This window comes from Babylonia areolata, chromosome 11 (assembly GCF_041734735.1).
Source record: "Babylonia areolata isolate BAREFJ2019XMU chromosome 11, ASM4173473v1, whole genome shotgun sequence".
NCBI lineage: Eukaryota > Metazoa > Mollusca > Gastropoda > Neogastropoda > Buccinidae > Babylonia > Babylonia areolata.
The window spans coordinates 27,370,589-27,388,872 of NC_134886.1; the positions used below are offsets into that span (position 1 = coordinate 27,370,589).

The following is an 18,284-nucleotide window of genomic DNA, read 5'->3' on the forward strand; positions in this document are numbered from 1 at the left end:
AAAAACAGTTTTTAAAATCTCAGCGATGTACTTCTATTCCTGCAAAAACCTTCCCCATCAACCCCACCATCCCTGCTCCTTCCACCACCATCCATTCCCCTCTCTTTCAGGCTACATTTCCCTCTCAATACCATGCTCCCAGCTACAATTAACTCCGTCATTGTCTTTCATATGCTTCAGCAGGTTAAATATCATACTGACTCAGCGACTGCCTGGAATCAATTTTCTATTTCCTACGGCTCAGCCAGAAAATGCCTGGATGCTTTAATGAGTAGCTGCACAGAAGAACCGGGCTCCTAGACTGCTTTCTTCTTTTCAACTTTAGCATTATGTTAAATACTGTCACACCTGAAAATACAGAACAGATGCCCTCCAAAAGAGTTCTCTTTAAAGAACATCTGACAAACACAAGCATTCCGGAGAATTTGACTGGTAGGATTTTTGTTCTGTTCTACATCCGTTAGTCTTCGTAACATACCATGATGGGGGTTTTTTCTTCTTTTTTTTTTAGTTTTTAGGATACATGAGTAACTAAACCACCAGTTCTTGTTTTGTTTTTCTCTATGTCTATTAATTATTGTGATCTATTTTATTATGACTTGCTTGTGTTTGTTGGCATCTTGCACAAAACAGAAAATAATCTCCAATATAGACTTGTTAAGTCTTAAAAACCAGCAAAGAGAATGCAAGAAAGGCACACATATTTGCAAAACTCATAACGGAAACTGCATGAGCTTCCCTTCTGCATGCCATCTTCCAAAACTAATGTTCATTTACAGGGCCGCTGTGCAAAGGGGATAACATGTGAAAATGTGTTCCAGATGTTCACTTCCCTGCACTCAACAAACAGCATGACTACAATCCTTCATCCCAGGAATTTTTTTTTTTTAAAGAGAAAAAAAAAAAGATTAATTAAAAAAAACTGTTTTGTGGCATTCACATCAGCAATTCTTTCAACAGTTTGATCCAAAACTTCTCTCACCTCAGGTTCACTGACTGGGCCTGCTGTTCTGTGAAGCATCTGCTTCTTCAACAACAGCAAACCAACATATAAAGAAAGAAAGGAAAAAAAAAAAGTATTACATACAAAGATCCCACCAAGGGTCTGTCTTCCTGCTGTATCACAAATTCAGCTGAATCAAATGTAAGACTTTTTTTGGCATGCAAACGTATCAACCGAGGTGTGAGTAACGGGGCTGTCTGATACTTAATGGCCACAGAGGGGACTGGCTGCCTTGCGATGGTCAACACAGAAGCATGCCCACCAAACATCCTGCAACGACCAGCAACCAACGCTCTCTCACTGTGTTTGCTCCTTTCCGTTCTTCTCAAACAATGACAGACGAGCACATTTCTCAGAGACTCTTGCTGTGTCCTTTCCTTCCGTTCTTCTCAAAAAACTTTTGACATGCACACTTCTCACAGACTCTCGCTGTGTCCTTTGCTTCCATATCTTTTTAAACGACCACTGACATGCACACTTCTCAGACTCTCGCTGTGTTCTTTCCCTTCCAGTCTTCTCAAACAACAACTGAAAAGTACACTTCTCACAGACGCAAGGAGGGGGTGTTGTCAGTCTGGCATCTCTATAGACAACACAGGCACCACTGTCCGAGGCTGCTCATCGATGGCCTCTTTCTTCAGTTTGTTGATCCCTTTGACTTTCTCACACTCCGGGGTGCTGGCTGCACTGTCCGAGTCGTTGTGCTGCAGCGAGTAGGAGATGTTGCCGTACTCTTGCAGACACGGGCACACGCCCAGTAAAAACTGGCAGAAGTCTTTGCGAATTCCAAACCACCCTGTTGATGCAGCGAAAAGCGAAATGTTTAGTTTGAGATGTTCATTTGCCTAACGGCAACAACAGCGCCTGGTGAAAATACACTGAATCACAGACATAGATGAACATTCAGCCCCTCAACTGCTGAAGCAATTCACAATTTTATTATTCATTATCAATATGGCATAACCCTAAATTGCAGTAAAAAAAAAAAAAAGTGTCTCTTTAAAGGTATGATTGTTTTTCTACAAATGTGCAAGTTGGCTTTACATGTATAACCATTTCTTACCCTGCCATTTAGGCAGCTACTTTTGTATATATGTATGCATGCTAATTTTGTGTTTCTACAAACCTCTGAACCCTCACATGAATTGCCAAAACTTGATTGTGCACATTTGATGTCATGCAAGTGTGCATACACACACACACACACACACACACACACACACACACACACACAAACACACACAGAGGAAGAAGGTACAAGATCTCCACACATGCTGTCTGGGAGATCATAAAAAAATCATCAACAACCAGACGCTGTTCCCGAGATTCAAATCCAAGACCCTTAAGATTGGGAGTCCAAATGCCCCTAGGAATCAGAAGTAACTACTTTGTATTGTATTGTACTGTATTGTACTGTATTGTATTGTACTGTATTGTGTCACAACAGACTTCTGTGTGTGAAATTCAGGATTCTCTCCCTTTCTTTTTCTTTTTTTTTTCATGCAAGCTAATTCATTTTCCTGTCAAAAGTGGACCTTTCTGCACAATTTTGCCACGTCAAAACCTTTTGCTGCCGTGGGTTTACATGCACTGAGTGCATGCTACACGCTGGCCCTCAGTTTTATAGTCTCATTCGAATGACCACATCCCAATGACTATACTCACAGTTGTTGCCCCCTTTGGCCCCGAAAGACAGGCAGACGAGCGTGGCCAGAGACAGGAGAAGGGGAGCTGTGATGGCCGAGTACTGAAAGCTGTTCACCCTGTCCAGTCTGTTGGCCAGCAGGATCTGAAATGTTACCGTAAAGTCCTCTTTGTATGCAAAGGAACTGGAACTCGGAACTCGAACATTTTTATGACTTGGCCATTTTGCGGGGTGGGTTTGGGGTTGAAGAGTGGGACGTAGGGAATATAGGGACAGTTATATAGACAGGGTGAAACACAAGTCATCACTGTGAAACATGCATGTTTCCTTGATCCCCAAAGAGGGATTTAGTGTGTGTGTGTGTGTGTAAAGGAGAGAGACAGCGAGTTAAATACAATGCGTCTGTTTGCGCATAAGTACACATCCTACCTGTTTTGCGCTGCCAGTGCCATGCACACATCTGTGTGCATGCCATGCAATTCACTCACAAATGTCTTCATTTTAAAGAACATTCTCAAAAAGAGAAAAATGGGAAACTCTTCACTGACAATAACACAGAAATATGTTCCGTGTATAGATCAGTATACACATATATACCATGCTTTTCAGCCTACAAGGCACTGTAACCTATAAGGTGCACCCCCTGAATTTGAAGAAAAAGATTATTCTAGAAATTCTCATCACTAATAAAAACACAGAAATATGTTCATTATTATTTTTTTTTTTTCAAAAGCTTCAGTTTAAAAGGTATCATGCTGAATATTACAACACAAAATAAAATGAAGTAAACAAAATAAAATAATACAGATAAATAATCATGATAAAACAATGAAGATAACAAATGAGCTGCTCGACCATCTTTGAGTCGCTCAGTGAAAATCAGGCTCAGCTCAGTGCTCATGATCATGATTCACAATTTAATTACCAGTCTCCACTGACCTCGAACACCAGAAGAGGAATGACGAGGAAAGAGTAACCAATGGCCGATGACACGTTCCCCCTCCGCTGTTCTGGGATGATGTCGGGCGACTTGAGAAGAATGATGGCCAGGACGATGGCGTAGAGAACCCCAATCAGGGCAACGCACATCACTATCCAGATAGGAATGAACACGATCTGAAACACATCAACATCACTGGTACCTGCACGTCCCAGGAAGCACTGACATCTTCTGTACAAAAATATATATCATACACTAAACACTTCTTTTTTCTTTTTTTAGATGGCAAGAACATCAGAAATCAAAACAAAAAATGGCAAGGACATGATCAAAAATAACAAACCATCAACTGTACTTGGAAATCAACAAAATATTACAAACCATCAACTAAGTCCAGATGTCATCATATCACTGTCATTGTTATGTCAAAAACAAAAATCCAATTCATTTTTTGTAGTGTTTAGTCCAGAAAACAAAATGTGTTGGTTCAGTGTGAAAAACAAGTAAAAACACTTTAAAAGAAAACTAAACTATGTGGAGTGATGGCCTAGAGGTAAATGTCCGCCTAGGAAGCAAGAGAATCTGAGCGCACTGGTTCGAATCACGGCTCAGCCGCCGATATTTTCTCCGCCTCCACTAGACCTTGAGTGGTGGTCTGGACACTAGTCATTCGGATGAGACAATAAACCGAGGCCCCGTGTGCAGCATGCACTTAGCACAGGTAAAAGAACCCACGGCAACAAAAGGGTTGTTCCTGGCAAAATTCTGTAGAAAAATCCACTTCGACAGGAAAATTTTTTTTAAATGCATGCAGGAAAAAAAACCAAAAAAATGGGTGGCGCTGTAGTGTAGCAATGCGCTCTCCCTGGGGAGAGTAGCCTGAATTTCACACAGAGAAATCTGTTGTGATAAAAAGAAAAATAAATAAATAATTACAAACAATGTCAAAACATTTATTCAGTCAAAAAGGAATGAACAAATGGAACTGTTTGAAACCAGGTTGACCTCAATCAACACAAAAATTAAATCAACTGAAAAATATTCACCCATTACAGAAACTGAAACTGTCTTAACTGTAAAAGTGTGGAAATCTGTCTTCACCAGCAGCAAAAAGGAGCAAAAAAGTGAAAAACTTGGGAAATCAAAGTAAACAATATTAGTACAGTACAACAGAAAATGCAGTCAGTATATCTTAACATACTGTTTACCATTAAGGAAGTGATCCTTTTGATCATGATTATGAACTCGGTATTTATAATAATCTCATCTATTCACACTTCTAGTCATACATCCATACCACTCCTGACCTCATAATCACACATACACACGGATGTATGCATACACACATACATGTATTTATATCTCTCTCAAACACACACACACACACACACAAACACACACACACACCAAGGAACAAACATACCACCCAGCTCCATGAAATAACTCCATCGAGTCGAAGTGCCAGGAAAATAAACTGCAAAATGTTCACTGAACAAAACAGCTCCATCTGAAAACAAAAACATATAATCTCAATGAAACAACCACTACATTAAATCAACTATTTCCAGCTGACGTCTGTTTCCATTACTCTTACCAGCTTTATGAGCCAAATGGACTCTCTGAGCTGATGAAAATTATTGGAAGAGATTGCTTGACTACGAATAAATGATATTAGTTTGTAATACACATATTTCAGTTTTATGCACAAGTGAGTGCATTCTATTATCTATATAATAATGAGTGAATGGATGGAACTGGAAGATGCCCACCTAAATACGTACATGTGTGTGTATCCTTGCTAGTGAGCACAATACATTACTCTTTCACAGAATCTATACATAGGCAGGTGCATCCACGTAATGGGATCTTTATCGTCAATATTCCATCTGTTCCAAGACATTACAGGTTCATGTGCAGGGGGATTATAGCTCTTTTCCAAACAGGTAAAAAATTATCATTAAAAAAAAAATCTTAACCTGGGAGATTGCAACCATTCACCTGAGAGACTTCCACCTGACTATACTCTGAAACAATTATGCTATCACTTACAATTTTTCTTACAAAATACAGCACTGTGCACCTGAAAAAAGGCCAGTGGCATCACAATTTTCTCTAGTGTATACAATTTTTAAACTTAATCATCATCTCCCAGTACTAACCTCAAACGAACGTTCGTTTTTCACGGCCCAGATGCAGATACCGATGGAGATGACGGCCATGACGATAAGCGGGATGAAGACAAGGACCCAGGAGTGAGAGTCCATCTCCAGGTTATCACAGGCAAGGATCTCAAACATCAACAGCAGCAGGTGCAGACCAGTGCACATCACCATGGCTTTGTACTGTGTGTAGCTGTCACCCTCCATCCTGAGGTGAAAAAACAGCGTTCATCATCCTTCTTTTTGCGCAAAAGATCACTGTATCACTCCTTCCTATAATTAAACAGTATTATCTGGTCTAAGAAGGGTCCAAGAACACTAAAACATTTAATAAATTCACCCAGTATATCTTCTTATTTGTTTTAAGCTAACTTTCTGTACTTCTCCTTTATTCTTCTTCTCCTCCTTAACTCTGTGAATAGTCACCTGGGCACCTCGAAGAAGAATTGTTCAGAATCCACCGACGGGCGCAATAGCCGAGTGGTTAAAGCGTTGGACTGTCAATCTGAGGGTCCCGGGTTCAAATCACAGGTGATGGCGCCTGGTGGGTAAAGGGTGGAGATTTTTACGATCTCCCAGGTCAACATATGTGCAGACCTGCTAGTGCCTGAACCCCCTTCGTGTGTATATGCAAGCAGAAGATCAAATACGCACGTTAAAGATCCTGTAATCCATGTCAGCGTTCGGTGGGTAATGGAAACAAGAACATACCCAGCATGCACACCCCCGAAAACGGAGTATGGCTGCCTACATGGCGGGGTAAAAACGGTCATACACGTAGAGGCCCACTCGTGTGCATACGAGTGAACGCAGAAGAAGAAGTAGTTCAGAATCCACCACATCTGTCAGTTGTGTGTCAAAGCCTGAACCTCTGCAAAGACACTTTGGAGAAACCCAGGCTCTACTTCATTAGTAAGCTTAGTTAAATAACATAACTGAATCTAATACCAGCATGAGGTTGTAATACCTAGTATAATGTTTTCTTAACAATGCCATCTCTCTATTTACTTTGAATAATCATCATTATCATCCACACATTGTACCAAAAAGCTCCAACAGAAAGAGAAGTATGTGGACTGAACTTCTCCCCAGAGATTAATATACCTCATTGAAATTCACAGAAAAAGAAAACAAAAAATGTAACACAAACGGAAAGATTCAAAGAAAGTTTCTTCTACCTATAGTTGGGATGTTTCCACCAGACATAGCTTCCCACACTGGATCCACAAATGACAGCAAGCTTCCACAGCCAGATGGGAATGAAGACCAACCAGTAGCTCCACTCAATGGTTTTGTCCAGTCGCAGCGCAAACAGCAAAGAAAACACCAGCAGGCAGGAAAACACCAAAAATTTGCTGAAACAGATTTTTGAAGATTCGTTCACAATCTTATTCAACTGCAAGTCCAGTTGAATACTTTTTAAAATGTACTGCCCCTTCATTCATCATCTATGACAGTATGAGTGTTTTAATAGTGTCATCACTTTCACACAGCTCATTCCAAACACCTCATACAGAGTCTATAGTGAGCTGTCAATGTTTGGACACCTTGGGTCCACACAGGAGAGGAGTCCTAGAACTGCTACTGAGTCACTTGGGTAGTATTCAGTTGTGCCTGATCTGTTTCAACATACAGAGAGCCCTTCAGATCTTGTAATGTGGCCATACCATCTCATTTTCCTTTTTTTTTTTTTCAGTGTGGTCAGTAGGTCTTAAGCCCATCGCACACGGGGCGTCAAGCAGCAAGTTTCACGCGACAAGCAGCAAGTTTCGTGCAGCGCCCAGTGTGCGAGGTTTTCAGGCAGCAAGTGTCGCGCGCCACTCAGCAAGATCGCCGTCGCCATGCGTCGTGTTTCTTCAATAGAACTTGTCCTATTCCCCCACGACAACAGCGACATTCATGTGTTTTACGTGAGACATCATTTGGAATCTATTTCAGCAAGTTTCAGCACGTGACTTTCCGAATATGGAGCGTGATGCGTGATGCCTGGGGAGGTTGTCACGCGTGTGCGAGCAACACGCCTCGCTACAGGTTTCAGGCATCCGTGCGACAAATGTAGGGAGGCATCAAAAACTGATGTGCGGCCGACGCTGACGCCCCGTGGGCGACGGGCCTTAGTACCAACCAAAATGTTGTCTGATAGAAAAGTGACTTCATTTGTTGTCTGGTTCTTGTAGGAGATGCCAAGAAGTCTCCTGATACATCTGATTTCCACTGCTTAGGTCTTTGAAGCTCTGCTGTACTTGTAGAGTCCAGGACTCATGTGCATACAAGAAAATAGAGAAAACCAATGTATGCATGAATTACAGCTTTGATCTGAGACTGATGTTCTTGTCTCTCCCTATGGGCTTCAGTCTTGCCAGTGCTGTTGCAGTCTGTGCAGCTCTTGCCAGTATTTCAGTTCTGGACCCTTCATTCACAAATGATGGCACCTAAGCATTTAAACTGAATCACTGTTTTCAGCAGCTATCTGCTGACACTGATCTTCTTGATTGGGTCCTCGCTGTTTGTCATAAGTCTTGTCTTCTCGGTGCTGATCCCCGTCCCATACTTGGTTGATGTTTCATCCAAGCAGTTTACCAGTTCTGCCAGTCCTTCCACACTACTTGCCAGCCCATCGATATCATCAGCACTCTATATATGCCCAAATGCCTTAAAGTATCAAAAATATGCTCTAAAAAGAAAGATGTTTTATTCAAATTGGTTAGATTCATTAAAACTATATAAGCTGAATTTTAATTGTAACAGTCACCTCACACATACATGCATATTATATTCAAATGAGAACATACATATCACAAATGAATACTTGTTTTGTGTGCTCATGTACCTGTGTATGATTTGTTGCAGACTTAAACATTGTGTCCCTGTACAAATTTATTATAACATTTCTAAAATGTTTTATTTCATTTTTGTATCATTTGTTATTTAAATTTTTTTTCAATGTGAATATGTTTTGAAAGGATTGATTGCATGTGTGAGTTTGTAAAAAGGACTGATCGTTTGTTCATCGTCTAAATGTCTTACTTAATCTTTTTTTTTTTTTTTTTTTTTTTTTTTTTTTTTTTTTGCTTGTTTTGTGTGGGTTTTTTTGTTTGTTTTTGTTTTGTTTGTTTGTTTTTTCTTTTTGGTGCCTTCGCTGCTCACACACACACACACACACACACACACAAGCACACACACACAAAGAGACAGACTCTCGACTGGTGTGAACTGTGAAACTATGCTATTCCACTGTCTGATGTGTGAATATACGTCAATAAAGCGACAGTTCCTATCCATTACATACCTCGGGTTGAAGTCTTGGAAGAGATTTTTTAAGTTCATTTTGAAACTGTATAAACATATCAGTTATCACTGTCAATGAAAGAGAAAAAGAATCTCAGCTTCGTCCGTGTTTACATCTATCTTCCCATAATTCTCCAAGCAATAAATCCCTCATAACATTGATATTATTTGTCACTCCAATGTCGTATTTCAGTGTTGTTGTTGTTAAATGAAAAGGTTAAAATTGTCGCAATTTAATTTCAGCTTATCGATTTTCTAGATGTTTAAGGAGTAAAATAAACGATAACGAAAAATTTTGCTTATTTGTTAATGTTGTAAGCTGGTCGGTAAGGTGAACTTCTCTTTACCAAAATCTATCGTAAATAGCAAAACCCATTGAAAGGATATCCTTCTCCCGCAACCGTGTGGGGTCGTTGGGGCGCCGCACTGATGTGCTGTTCACCATGCAGATTCCTCTCGGTCAGTCGGTTGTATGATATGACCTGGGTCTCTGCAAATGGTTTTCCTGTCCATTCTGCAGTGATGTCAGTCTGTTGCTTTTCTTTTTTTCTTTTCTTTTCTCAATGTCTTCCCCTCCTGTCTTCCTCTCAACATTTCCTTTTAGGACTTGATTTTAGCAAGGTCATTTCATCTCCTAAAAGAGCTCCTAAAAGAGGTGATCAAAGAGTTGGCTATTCCATTGAGCATCATCTACAATAAGTCACTTGAAAGTGTTTCCATAGCAAACGACTGGAAGATGGCTGAGGTAACAGCTATTTACAAGAACGGGTCAAAACAAGAACCAGGTAATCATAGACCAGTGAGCCTCACATGTATAGTGTGTAAGATTTTAGAATCTTTTATTGGAGATGCAATGATTTCGCATATGAAAATAAATAACCTTTATGTACAATGTCAGCATGGCTTTAGACAGAATTGATCATGTATAACGTAACTATTAGAAGTAATAGAAGATCTGACTAAAATGACAGATAGCGGTAAATCTATTGACATAATTTATTTAGACTTCAAAAAAGCATTCGATTCTGTCCCACACGAAAGACTGTTATTAAAATTAGCCTCGTATGATATTACTGGTAACTTACTGCATGAACTGGACAAAAAAAACTTCTTAACAGGTAGGACACAATTATGGTTAAGATAGGAGAAGAAAAGTCAACTTGTGCAAACGTAATCAGTGGTATTCCACAGGGCAGTATTCTTGGACCAGTACTTTTTTCAATATATTTATATAAACGACCTTCCTGCTTGTATACAAAGTATGTGTAAAATGTTTGCAGATGACACTAAAATTTATGGTGATGCACGCAACAATCACACATTACAAGCTGATTTATATACACTACAAGAATGGTCTGACAAATGGAACCTTTATTTTAGTGTTTCAAAGTGTAAAGTAATGCACATAGGAAAAAAATCCAAATAACAATTACCACATGAAAATAGAAAACACGACACAGAATACTGAGAAATGCCATAGTGAAAAAGGCCTAGGAATAATGTTTGACAATAAACTTTCCTTTGATACACATATTGATAATAAAAGCCATTCACATGATTGGTGTAATTAAGAGAGCCTTCAATTACTTAGACAAAGATATATTTCTCAATTTATATAAAGCATTAGTTAGATCGCATGTGGAATATAGTAATATTGTGTGGCACCCATACCTTAAGAGACAATCTATAGCATTAGAAAGGGTCCAAAGAAGAGCAACGAAATTATTAAAAGAATGCAAGAATATTAGTTACCAACAAAGACTTACATACTTAAATCTACATGCACTACCAATCGAGGTTAAACTTGCACAAAATACTAACACGTTCAAAAATCTCCTTGACAACAACATCTTAAAAGAAAAAAAATGTTGACTTTGATAAATAAAACAAAATTCTTGCAGAAATGTACTTGCGTACACCGCCCAACAACAACAAAAGAAAATGGAAGAAGTGAAGATGAAGATTCGATGGGGACATAAAAAGGCCGAGAGGTCTAGGCAGATGACTGCCAGTCCCTATACTACTGCTACTACTACTAGTACTACTATATTGTGTGTATAATTTGGCATTAGAATGTATATGATTTGTCATCAAAGTCCCTTGAAGAAGGCCAGAGGCCGAAGTATTGGAAAACCTAGTGAACCTAAACTTGCTGGCTCCTCTTTTTACATGTCTGGTGCACACACACACACACACACACACACACACACACACACACACACACACACACACACACACACACACACACCGACAAACAAAACAAAACAACTGACAACAATATATATATATATATATATATATAAGATGAATTTTTTTTATATGTTCGTTACACACACACACACACACACACACACACACACACACACACACACACACACACAAGATATGGGATACTCGAACACACTGACTCAAATGCGCAAACAGACAGACAGACAGAGAGAGGGCGCATCTTCGTCTCAAACCGAAGCGATTTCCCTATGTTTCGGTGAACCGACTGTATCCAAAATACCGGTATGGAAAATAAATTGGATGTGAAGGCATGGGTGACTCCTTATTTTAAGCTTTTAAAATGCATTGTTTTGTACTGTAGTTTTCAAAATATAATTTTATTTTGAACACATTGATACGCTTTTTTTTATCAACATAATACACTCGAAATAGGACATTATAAACATTTGACATTTCATCCAAATTCCTATCCACGTATTTGGAATAAATCAAATGCAGACGACGGCAAGGAAATAAACACCGATTGCAGACAAAATGGATTGTTCTGATATTATGGAATGCAGCTGTAAATTGCATGACGCTGTCCTTGAAGGAAATTTTGAAATGATCAAAAACATATTAGAGACGTCATCTTGCAATGTGAATGAGACTGATGAAAAACACTGGAATGGCCGCACAGCACTTCATTTGGCAGCTATGAAAGGAAAAAGTGACATTGTTGCATTGCTGCTGGAGAAAGGTGCCGACGTTTCCTCTTGTGATAATCGCGGGAACACACCTTTGCATTGGTGCGGTCATCCAGAAACAATCGAGTTGCTGGTTGAATACGGTGCCAACGTTTTACAATGGTGATTTTTGTGCCCCTTCCTCCTACAAGCACACATTTAGCATCTTGTTGGTCTTGCCAAAAGCACACCTCGCAGTCGAAGGCCTTGTGTATGATCTTCCTTCCGTAGAGTGAGCACAGTCAATACCTGACTGTTCTGTCACTTACTGAAAGGAGGTCTGCGGAAAATGTATCTAAGTCTACTTAGAGTGGATAGGTTTCCTTGCCGGAAAAAAAAAGGTTTTTGACCGGTAGGCCACAACTTTTCGCTTTTCGCCCAACTGCAAGCAACTGGACTAGCCGGCCCCCAGATCCACCTATATAGTGTGGAAGCTAGGAAAAAGTATCTTCTGGTATTTATGGCCTGGAGACCATTGACCCAAAGGTGTCGACTGAGCTGGCCTGGAGCAAGGCGCTCCAATCCCGGAGGAAACCATCCTGCCTATATCTAGTTTTACAAAAGATTTGCTCCAGTTGCTCAGTGTGGGTGCTTCGTTGCCGTGGTGGTGTTGATACCAGCTTTGCTGTCAGTTAGTCCATGCTTACATGATTATGCTTGATATTATAAAGCATGGTCAGTCTGGCGTTGTTGCAGGGAGGACCATCCAAGGTCTTGTAGCATTGCTGATACACTTGAGGTGTTCCGGTAGCGTCTCAGCAGAGGTCTGGCTACTTGTCTCTGGACTGTTTCAAGGAGATCAATGTCCTGTTGTTGGTAGGGATCCCAGACTGATGATGAATACTCCAGGATGGGGCGGACAGATGCCTTGTACACTAGTTCCCTAAGGTCTTGTTTGCTTTGGAACAGATGTTTTCAATATGCTTTCTCCAGCTCAGGTCTTTCTTTATCGTGACTCCTAGATATTTGGTGGAGTCTACCCTCTGTAGTGTTTGTCTGTGGAACATATAGTCATGCTCTTTTGGGTTCCTGCTTTTTGTCACGATCAAGGTGTTGCATTTGCCAGGATGGAAAACCATGTCCCAGCTCTTCTTCCACTCAGCGAGTTTGTTGAGGTCTTCTTGTAGCTGGGCATGGTCCTAGGATGCTGCTATTACTTTGTAAATTGCAGTGGCGTCTGCAAGCAGCCTTGTTTTCGATGATAAATTCTCAGGCAGGTTGTTAATATACACTAGGAAGAGGTATGGTCCCAGTACTGATCCTTGGGGTACTCTGGAACGCACATCTGTGTAACTGGAGCTGACTCCATTCACTGCCACTGCTTGCCTCCAGTTTCTGAGGAAATCCGTGATCCACTCTTTGGTCTATCCGCGAACTCCATAGTGATGGAGTTTATGCAGGAGTAGGCTGTGTTTGACTTTGACAAACACCTTAGCAAAGTCCATCATAAGGACGTTTGTCTGTTTTCCCTGCTCTTTGCATACAAAAGTGTCTGCACTTAATGAAAAGATGACCAGATCTACTACACAGTGTCAGCGCTGTTTCATGCAATATTGTGTTGAAGAGGGCTTGGTTTTGTTGTAAAAATGCTACCCCTGCCCCTCAACTCTTACCCCTTTATCTTTGATTAAGCTGTATTGGTTACCCATTTCCAGATTCTTTTTTTTTTTCAACCAACATAATTGGCCATGGCAGACTCAATTTGTTGATGCAGATATTTTTTCTTGATCTGTTTATTACTTTCGCTTTATATCAAATATGTGCCATCCAGAAATGAACAGACAGCCTCCTTCCTCCCATTCTTTTTTCATCATATGTATTACAATGTATGCAGTATATACTGAGCGGTGATGTGATGTGTGTTTGTGTCTGTGCATGAGTGTGTATCTTTACAGCAAGAAAGAAGGTGTATGCATGTCCAAATATCGAAAAGTATTCAGTAAAGAAAATTAGATTAAATAGGGAAGATATATGAACAGTAGAGAGAGAAACATATTCCGTATTACAGAAATTTTGAGTGGACAAGCAGATAAACTTGTGGATGATACAATAATAAGTAACTGCGTCATGATTTCATGTTCACTTTTGCTTTCAGCAACAACAGAGGTCTCACTCCCAGAGACATGGCTGAGAGGAGAGGGGTGTCTGGGTCAACACATGACCTGCTCTGTCAACTGGAACTGGAAGTCAAGGAATCTGGTGCTAGAGGCCACACTTTGGGTGCAGCTGCTGACAGTGACATTTCCAGCAGGTACTAGAGACTGAATTATTGTGCTTCATTGCATTGCAATGTTTTGCATTGCATTGCATTGTATTGTATTACATTTTGTCACAAAAGATTTCTCTCTGTGAAATTCAGGCTGCCCTCCCCAGGGAGAGTGCATTGCTACAGTGTAATGCCACCCTTATGATATTTTTTTCTTTTGTCTGCCTACTAGTGTATTTCCGGGGGTTTTGTTTGTTTGTTGTTGTTTTTCTTGTCAAGGAAACCAGTTTATATGCACAGCAGACACACCAACAGGCACAGGGAAATCCAGGAATGCAGAAAAGAGTGCTCCAGACTATCAGCAAGGACAGATACAAGTGTGTTTGAAATGAAACAGTTCTTGGGTCTGACTTTCCTGATGGGCGTGATGATTTTTTTCCATAAAACTGATTTGACTGAGAGGACTGGACAATCGCATCTATGTTGATATCACTCAGAGTAGTCAAATGAATCATGTATATATTCATTTTTATATATTTTACATATATGTCTCTTCTTTTAAAAAAAATTTTTTATTGTGGTTGTTCTGGTATAATTTGTGTGTACAGTTATTATCCATTATATTACTGCGCAAATGACAAATTAATGTCGGTAATGAACAAGTTAAAAATCGGACTAAAAAGAAAACACTGATTAAAAAAAAAAAATTGCATGTCTTTGGTAAAATACATAACTGGAAAATATCATGTATTTTCTATTCTTTATTTATTTACCTTTCTAAAAATGTGTACATTAATGGGTCTCCTTACAATAACAAAATGCACAAAAAAAATTTTCATATGTACCCCTTTTTTCTTTTTTTTTAAATTTCATTTTCATTATTACATGCATGTTTGAAAACATCAGAGTTAAAATATGTAAATGAAATACTATACTCAACATAGGTTTATAGAAGAAAAGGCAACAACAGAAGATGTGAATTTAAGCTGTTTCTTTTCTTTTTCTTTTTTTTATCTCTTTGACAATGTCATATTCTAGTTGTCAAGAAGATAATAACTGTGATAGGTACATTATGAAAGAAGAGGATGGATGGTGGAAGAGAGTGATGAATGTGTGGATAGTTTTGATGTATTGTTATGGTGTATGTGTTGATTTTGATATAGATAGTTACCCATAATGCACCAGGTGCTCCTGTCTTGGTCAGTTGGTGAGATACCAATGCCAGAAATATTATTTAGTATTTACATCAAGTGTTCTTGTAAAACCATCTCAAAGGGGAAATTTTACATCTTGTATATAGACAAATTGCATCTCATCATTGGTTAATCATTTGAATGGCAGTCTCCTCTAGAGCATACAACATTTGCAGACTTAGAGAAGGCTTTTGATATTGTGCACAGAGAAGTTAACAGGGAGGTAACGCACCGCTTCAGAACTCCTGCACAATTTATTGCCATCATCTGAGATCTTCATGACAACTCTGCATGTCAGGTTATTCCTAATGGAAAGCTGACAGATCCATTTGACGTTTGGACAGGTGTGAGACAGGGTTGCCTCTTGTCACCAATTATTTTCCTGCTGGTTAAGAACTGGGACATGAAAAGACCACCCAAAACGGGAACACTGGCGTCTTCACCTAACAACTGGAAGATCTTGATTTTGCCAGCAGTGTAAGCCTCCTGTCACACAGATGTCAATATTCACACAAGAAACTAAACTGTCCCTGAAGAAGCAGGGATAATGGGCCTCAAAATCAACACCATGATCAACGCTGTGAAGACAGAATCTATGAGAATCATCAATATGCAAGTCCCAATCCATTGATGAAACAGAGAAGTTTGTCCACCTGGACAGTGGAGTCACCAAAGACAGAGGTGCAGATGAAGATAACAAACACTGCATTGACAAGGGGAGGCATGCATTCAACATCCTGTGGCCTGTGAGGAACTCCATAGCCCTCTCCAACCTCTGCAAGACGGATAATGAAATATGAAGTCAGTCCTCCAGTGAGGATCAGCAACTTGAAGACTAACAAAGCTGAATTATGGCAAACTCCAGACTTCCATCATCACAGACATAGGCATGAGGCAGCAAGAAACAATATCAGATGCTGACATGAGGGAAGGAACCAACCAGATGCCTCTCTGCAAGGAAATGGAGCTGCACAAAGCTCCAGATGCAACAACCAGACAAGCACAGGAATGGGACCTTCAAGGGAAGAAAAGAAATGGGCAGAACAAGACAGACATGGAGAAGATGCAAGAAGGCACCCATCCAGGTGGTCATGGCACAGCTGAAGAGGACAGCCCTGAACCAAGTCTCCTAGAGGAGTGCTGTTGTGGCCTAATACCTCTTAACTCTCTCCATACGAACGGCGAAAGAGACGACGTTAATAGCGTTTCACCCCAATTACCATCATCAAAATATTGCAAGCGGAACGCTCTAATACTGAAGAGGTGAATGTTGACAAAGAATACCACAGTTCTGATGACGGAAGCTGAAGGTTGGGTCATTCAGACACCCACTGGACATCCGAGGGGTCTGTGTAGAGGAGAAGAGAGGCCTGGCTGTACTGAGTGAGTTAAGGAATTCTAGGGATTAAGGCCAGTAAACGTTCTAAGATCATTATTATTATTACTATTTCATTATCATAATTTAATGATTATGATAATAATTGTTGCTGTTAGCTGTAATTGATAGTAATGCTAAAAGCAATGACTATTATTGTTGCTGTTAGCCGTAATTAATAGTAATACTAAAAGCATTTGCAGGTGGTTCACTACTGCAGGTGCTCATCGTGATCTGTCACATCACTGTTTCAGACACTCCGTGACGATGTCGAACAAAAGAAAAAAGGCTTCAAGCAAACAGTCCCTTTCAGGACTGTGGCAGGAATGTGCATCGGAACTGGGGTCACGCAATTTTCTTCTCCTTCTCCTTGGGGTTCTTGGATTTTCCCTTTACATTGCCTTCATTCTGACTGGGATGCACCATGGAAGTGGTTCTCGCATACCCATTGAAGTGCATTGAAAGTGGCAGTGAGAAAAAACATTTTGCATGTATACAAACACCTTTAGGCATACACAAACTTTTCATTAATTGCAATGTTTTAAAAGCGAATATGTGAAATGCTTTTATTTGAGAACATATGTTTATTACTCTTGTTTAATCAAGTAAACCGTGTGTGGGGGGTGGGTGGGTGCGGGTGTGTGCTGATTATCTGGTTGTGGTTTTCCGCAATTTATCTTTATTCTTATCTGTCTATTATAATCAATGTGCAATACAGTAGTCTATGCTTATAATTATATTCAAAATAATGTTTCTTAATTCTTTCTGTTCTTACATTAAGAATACCAGTTATTACCTGCAGTGTGTGGATGTATGTATGAAACAGTGTATGTGGTATTTTTTACATTTGTGTCTTCGTAAAAGCTGTTGTTGACTTTTACAGTTATGGTCCCCATGTTGTTTACTTGTCTATGTTGTGATAATGCACCTGACCAAATTTCTCCAGTTGGAGATAATAAAGTCATTCTTATTCTTATGTAATATGCATACAAGGATACATAACTTATAATTGTGAGTTATATGCACACTAACATAAACGTACAAACCACACATACGCACACACACACACGCTCACACACAATGATAAATACAGGTGGTTTTATTCCTTTGAAAGCATCTTACAGGCAGAAAATTATTTATGATTTGTAAGGTTTAGACTGAGAGCAAGTGGACTAAAAAAAAAACTTCAAACATTGGTTTTCCACCAAAGAAGATAGCCTCTTATGGTTTAGACTGAAACCAAGTGGACTAAAAAAAAAAAAAAAAAAAAAAAAAAACCTTGAAATATTAGTTTTCGATCAAAGAAGATGCAAATAACGTATGATGAAAGATGAAATTCACTTTCATTGAACTGCATACGACGATAAACGGAAAAATTGTAGTCAGATAGATTGATTCTTAGGTAACCCGAATCACAATCATGTTGTAAATATTCTTTCAAATGATAATGAAAACTCATGGACAGCTCTAGCTAGATTCATAGCAGAAGCAATGTATGTGAGAAAAAAGATATTGGAACAA

General features: G+C 39.5%; 2 protein-coding genes across 2 annotated transcripts; one reads left to right on the plus strand and one right to left on the minus strand.

Moving 5' to 3' along the window:
- Positions 1 to 893: 893 nt before the first annotated feature.
- On the minus strand, positions 894 to 9,174 carry LOC143287631 (transmembrane protein 185A-like). Its single transcript, XM_076595750.1, has 7 exons — positions 9,037 to 9,174; positions 6,926 to 7,102; positions 5,748 to 5,955; positions 5,012 to 5,095; positions 3,588 to 3,764; positions 2,669 to 2,792; positions 894 to 1,799 (listed from the first exon to the last, which is right to left on the minus strand). The coding sequence occupies exons 1-7, from the start codon at positions 9,072 to 9,074 to the stop codon at positions 1,573 to 1,575; spliced, it is 1,035 nt and encodes a 344-aa protein (XP_076451865.1). The 5' UTR covers positions 9,075 to 9,174; the 3' UTR covers positions 894 to 1,572.
- Positions 9,175 to 11,755: 2,581 nt separating this feature from the next.
- LOC143287349 (ankyrin repeat domain-containing protein 46-like) lies at positions 11,756 to 18,058 on the plus strand. Its single transcript, XM_076595310.1, has 3 exons — positions 11,756 to 12,112; positions 14,085 to 14,240; positions 17,018 to 18,058. Exons 1-3 carry the CDS (start codon positions 11,799 to 11,801, stop codon positions 17,223 to 17,225), a joined length of 678 nt encoding a protein of 225 aa, XP_076451425.1. The 5' UTR covers positions 11,756 to 11,798; the 3' UTR covers positions 17,226 to 18,058.
- Positions 18,059 to 18,284: the final 226 nt, after the last annotated feature.

What these genes read in the sequence shown, in the direction of transcription:
- LOC143287349 (XM_076595310.1), top strand. Translation starts at nt 11,799, where the DNA reads ATGGATTGTTCTGATATTATGGAATGCAGCTGTAAATTGCATGACGCT. An exon ending in GGTGCCAACGTTTTACAATG is followed by an intron (nt 12,113 to 14,084) that starts GTGATTTTTGTG and finishes TTTTGCTTTCAG; the next exon opens with CAACAACAGAGGTCTCACTC. An exon ending in GACAGTGACATTTCCAGCAG is followed by an intron (nt 14,241 to 17,017) that starts GTACTAGAGACT and finishes TCACTGTTTCAG; the next exon opens with ACACTCCGTGACGATGTCGA.
- LOC143287631 (XM_076595750.1), bottom strand. Translation starts at nt 9,074, where the DNA reads ATGAACTTAAAAAATCTCTTCCAAGACTTCAACCCGAG. An exon ending in TTATTTCATGGAGCTGGGTG is followed by an intron (nt 3,765 to 5,011) that starts GTATGTTTGTTC and finishes GATGTGTTTCAG; the next exon opens with ATCGTGTTCATTCCTATCTG. An exon ending in TTCCTCTTCTGGTGTTCGAG is followed by an intron (nt 2,793 to 3,587) that starts GTCAGTGGAGAC and finishes GTAACATTTCAG; the next exon opens with ATCCTGCTGGCCAACAGACT.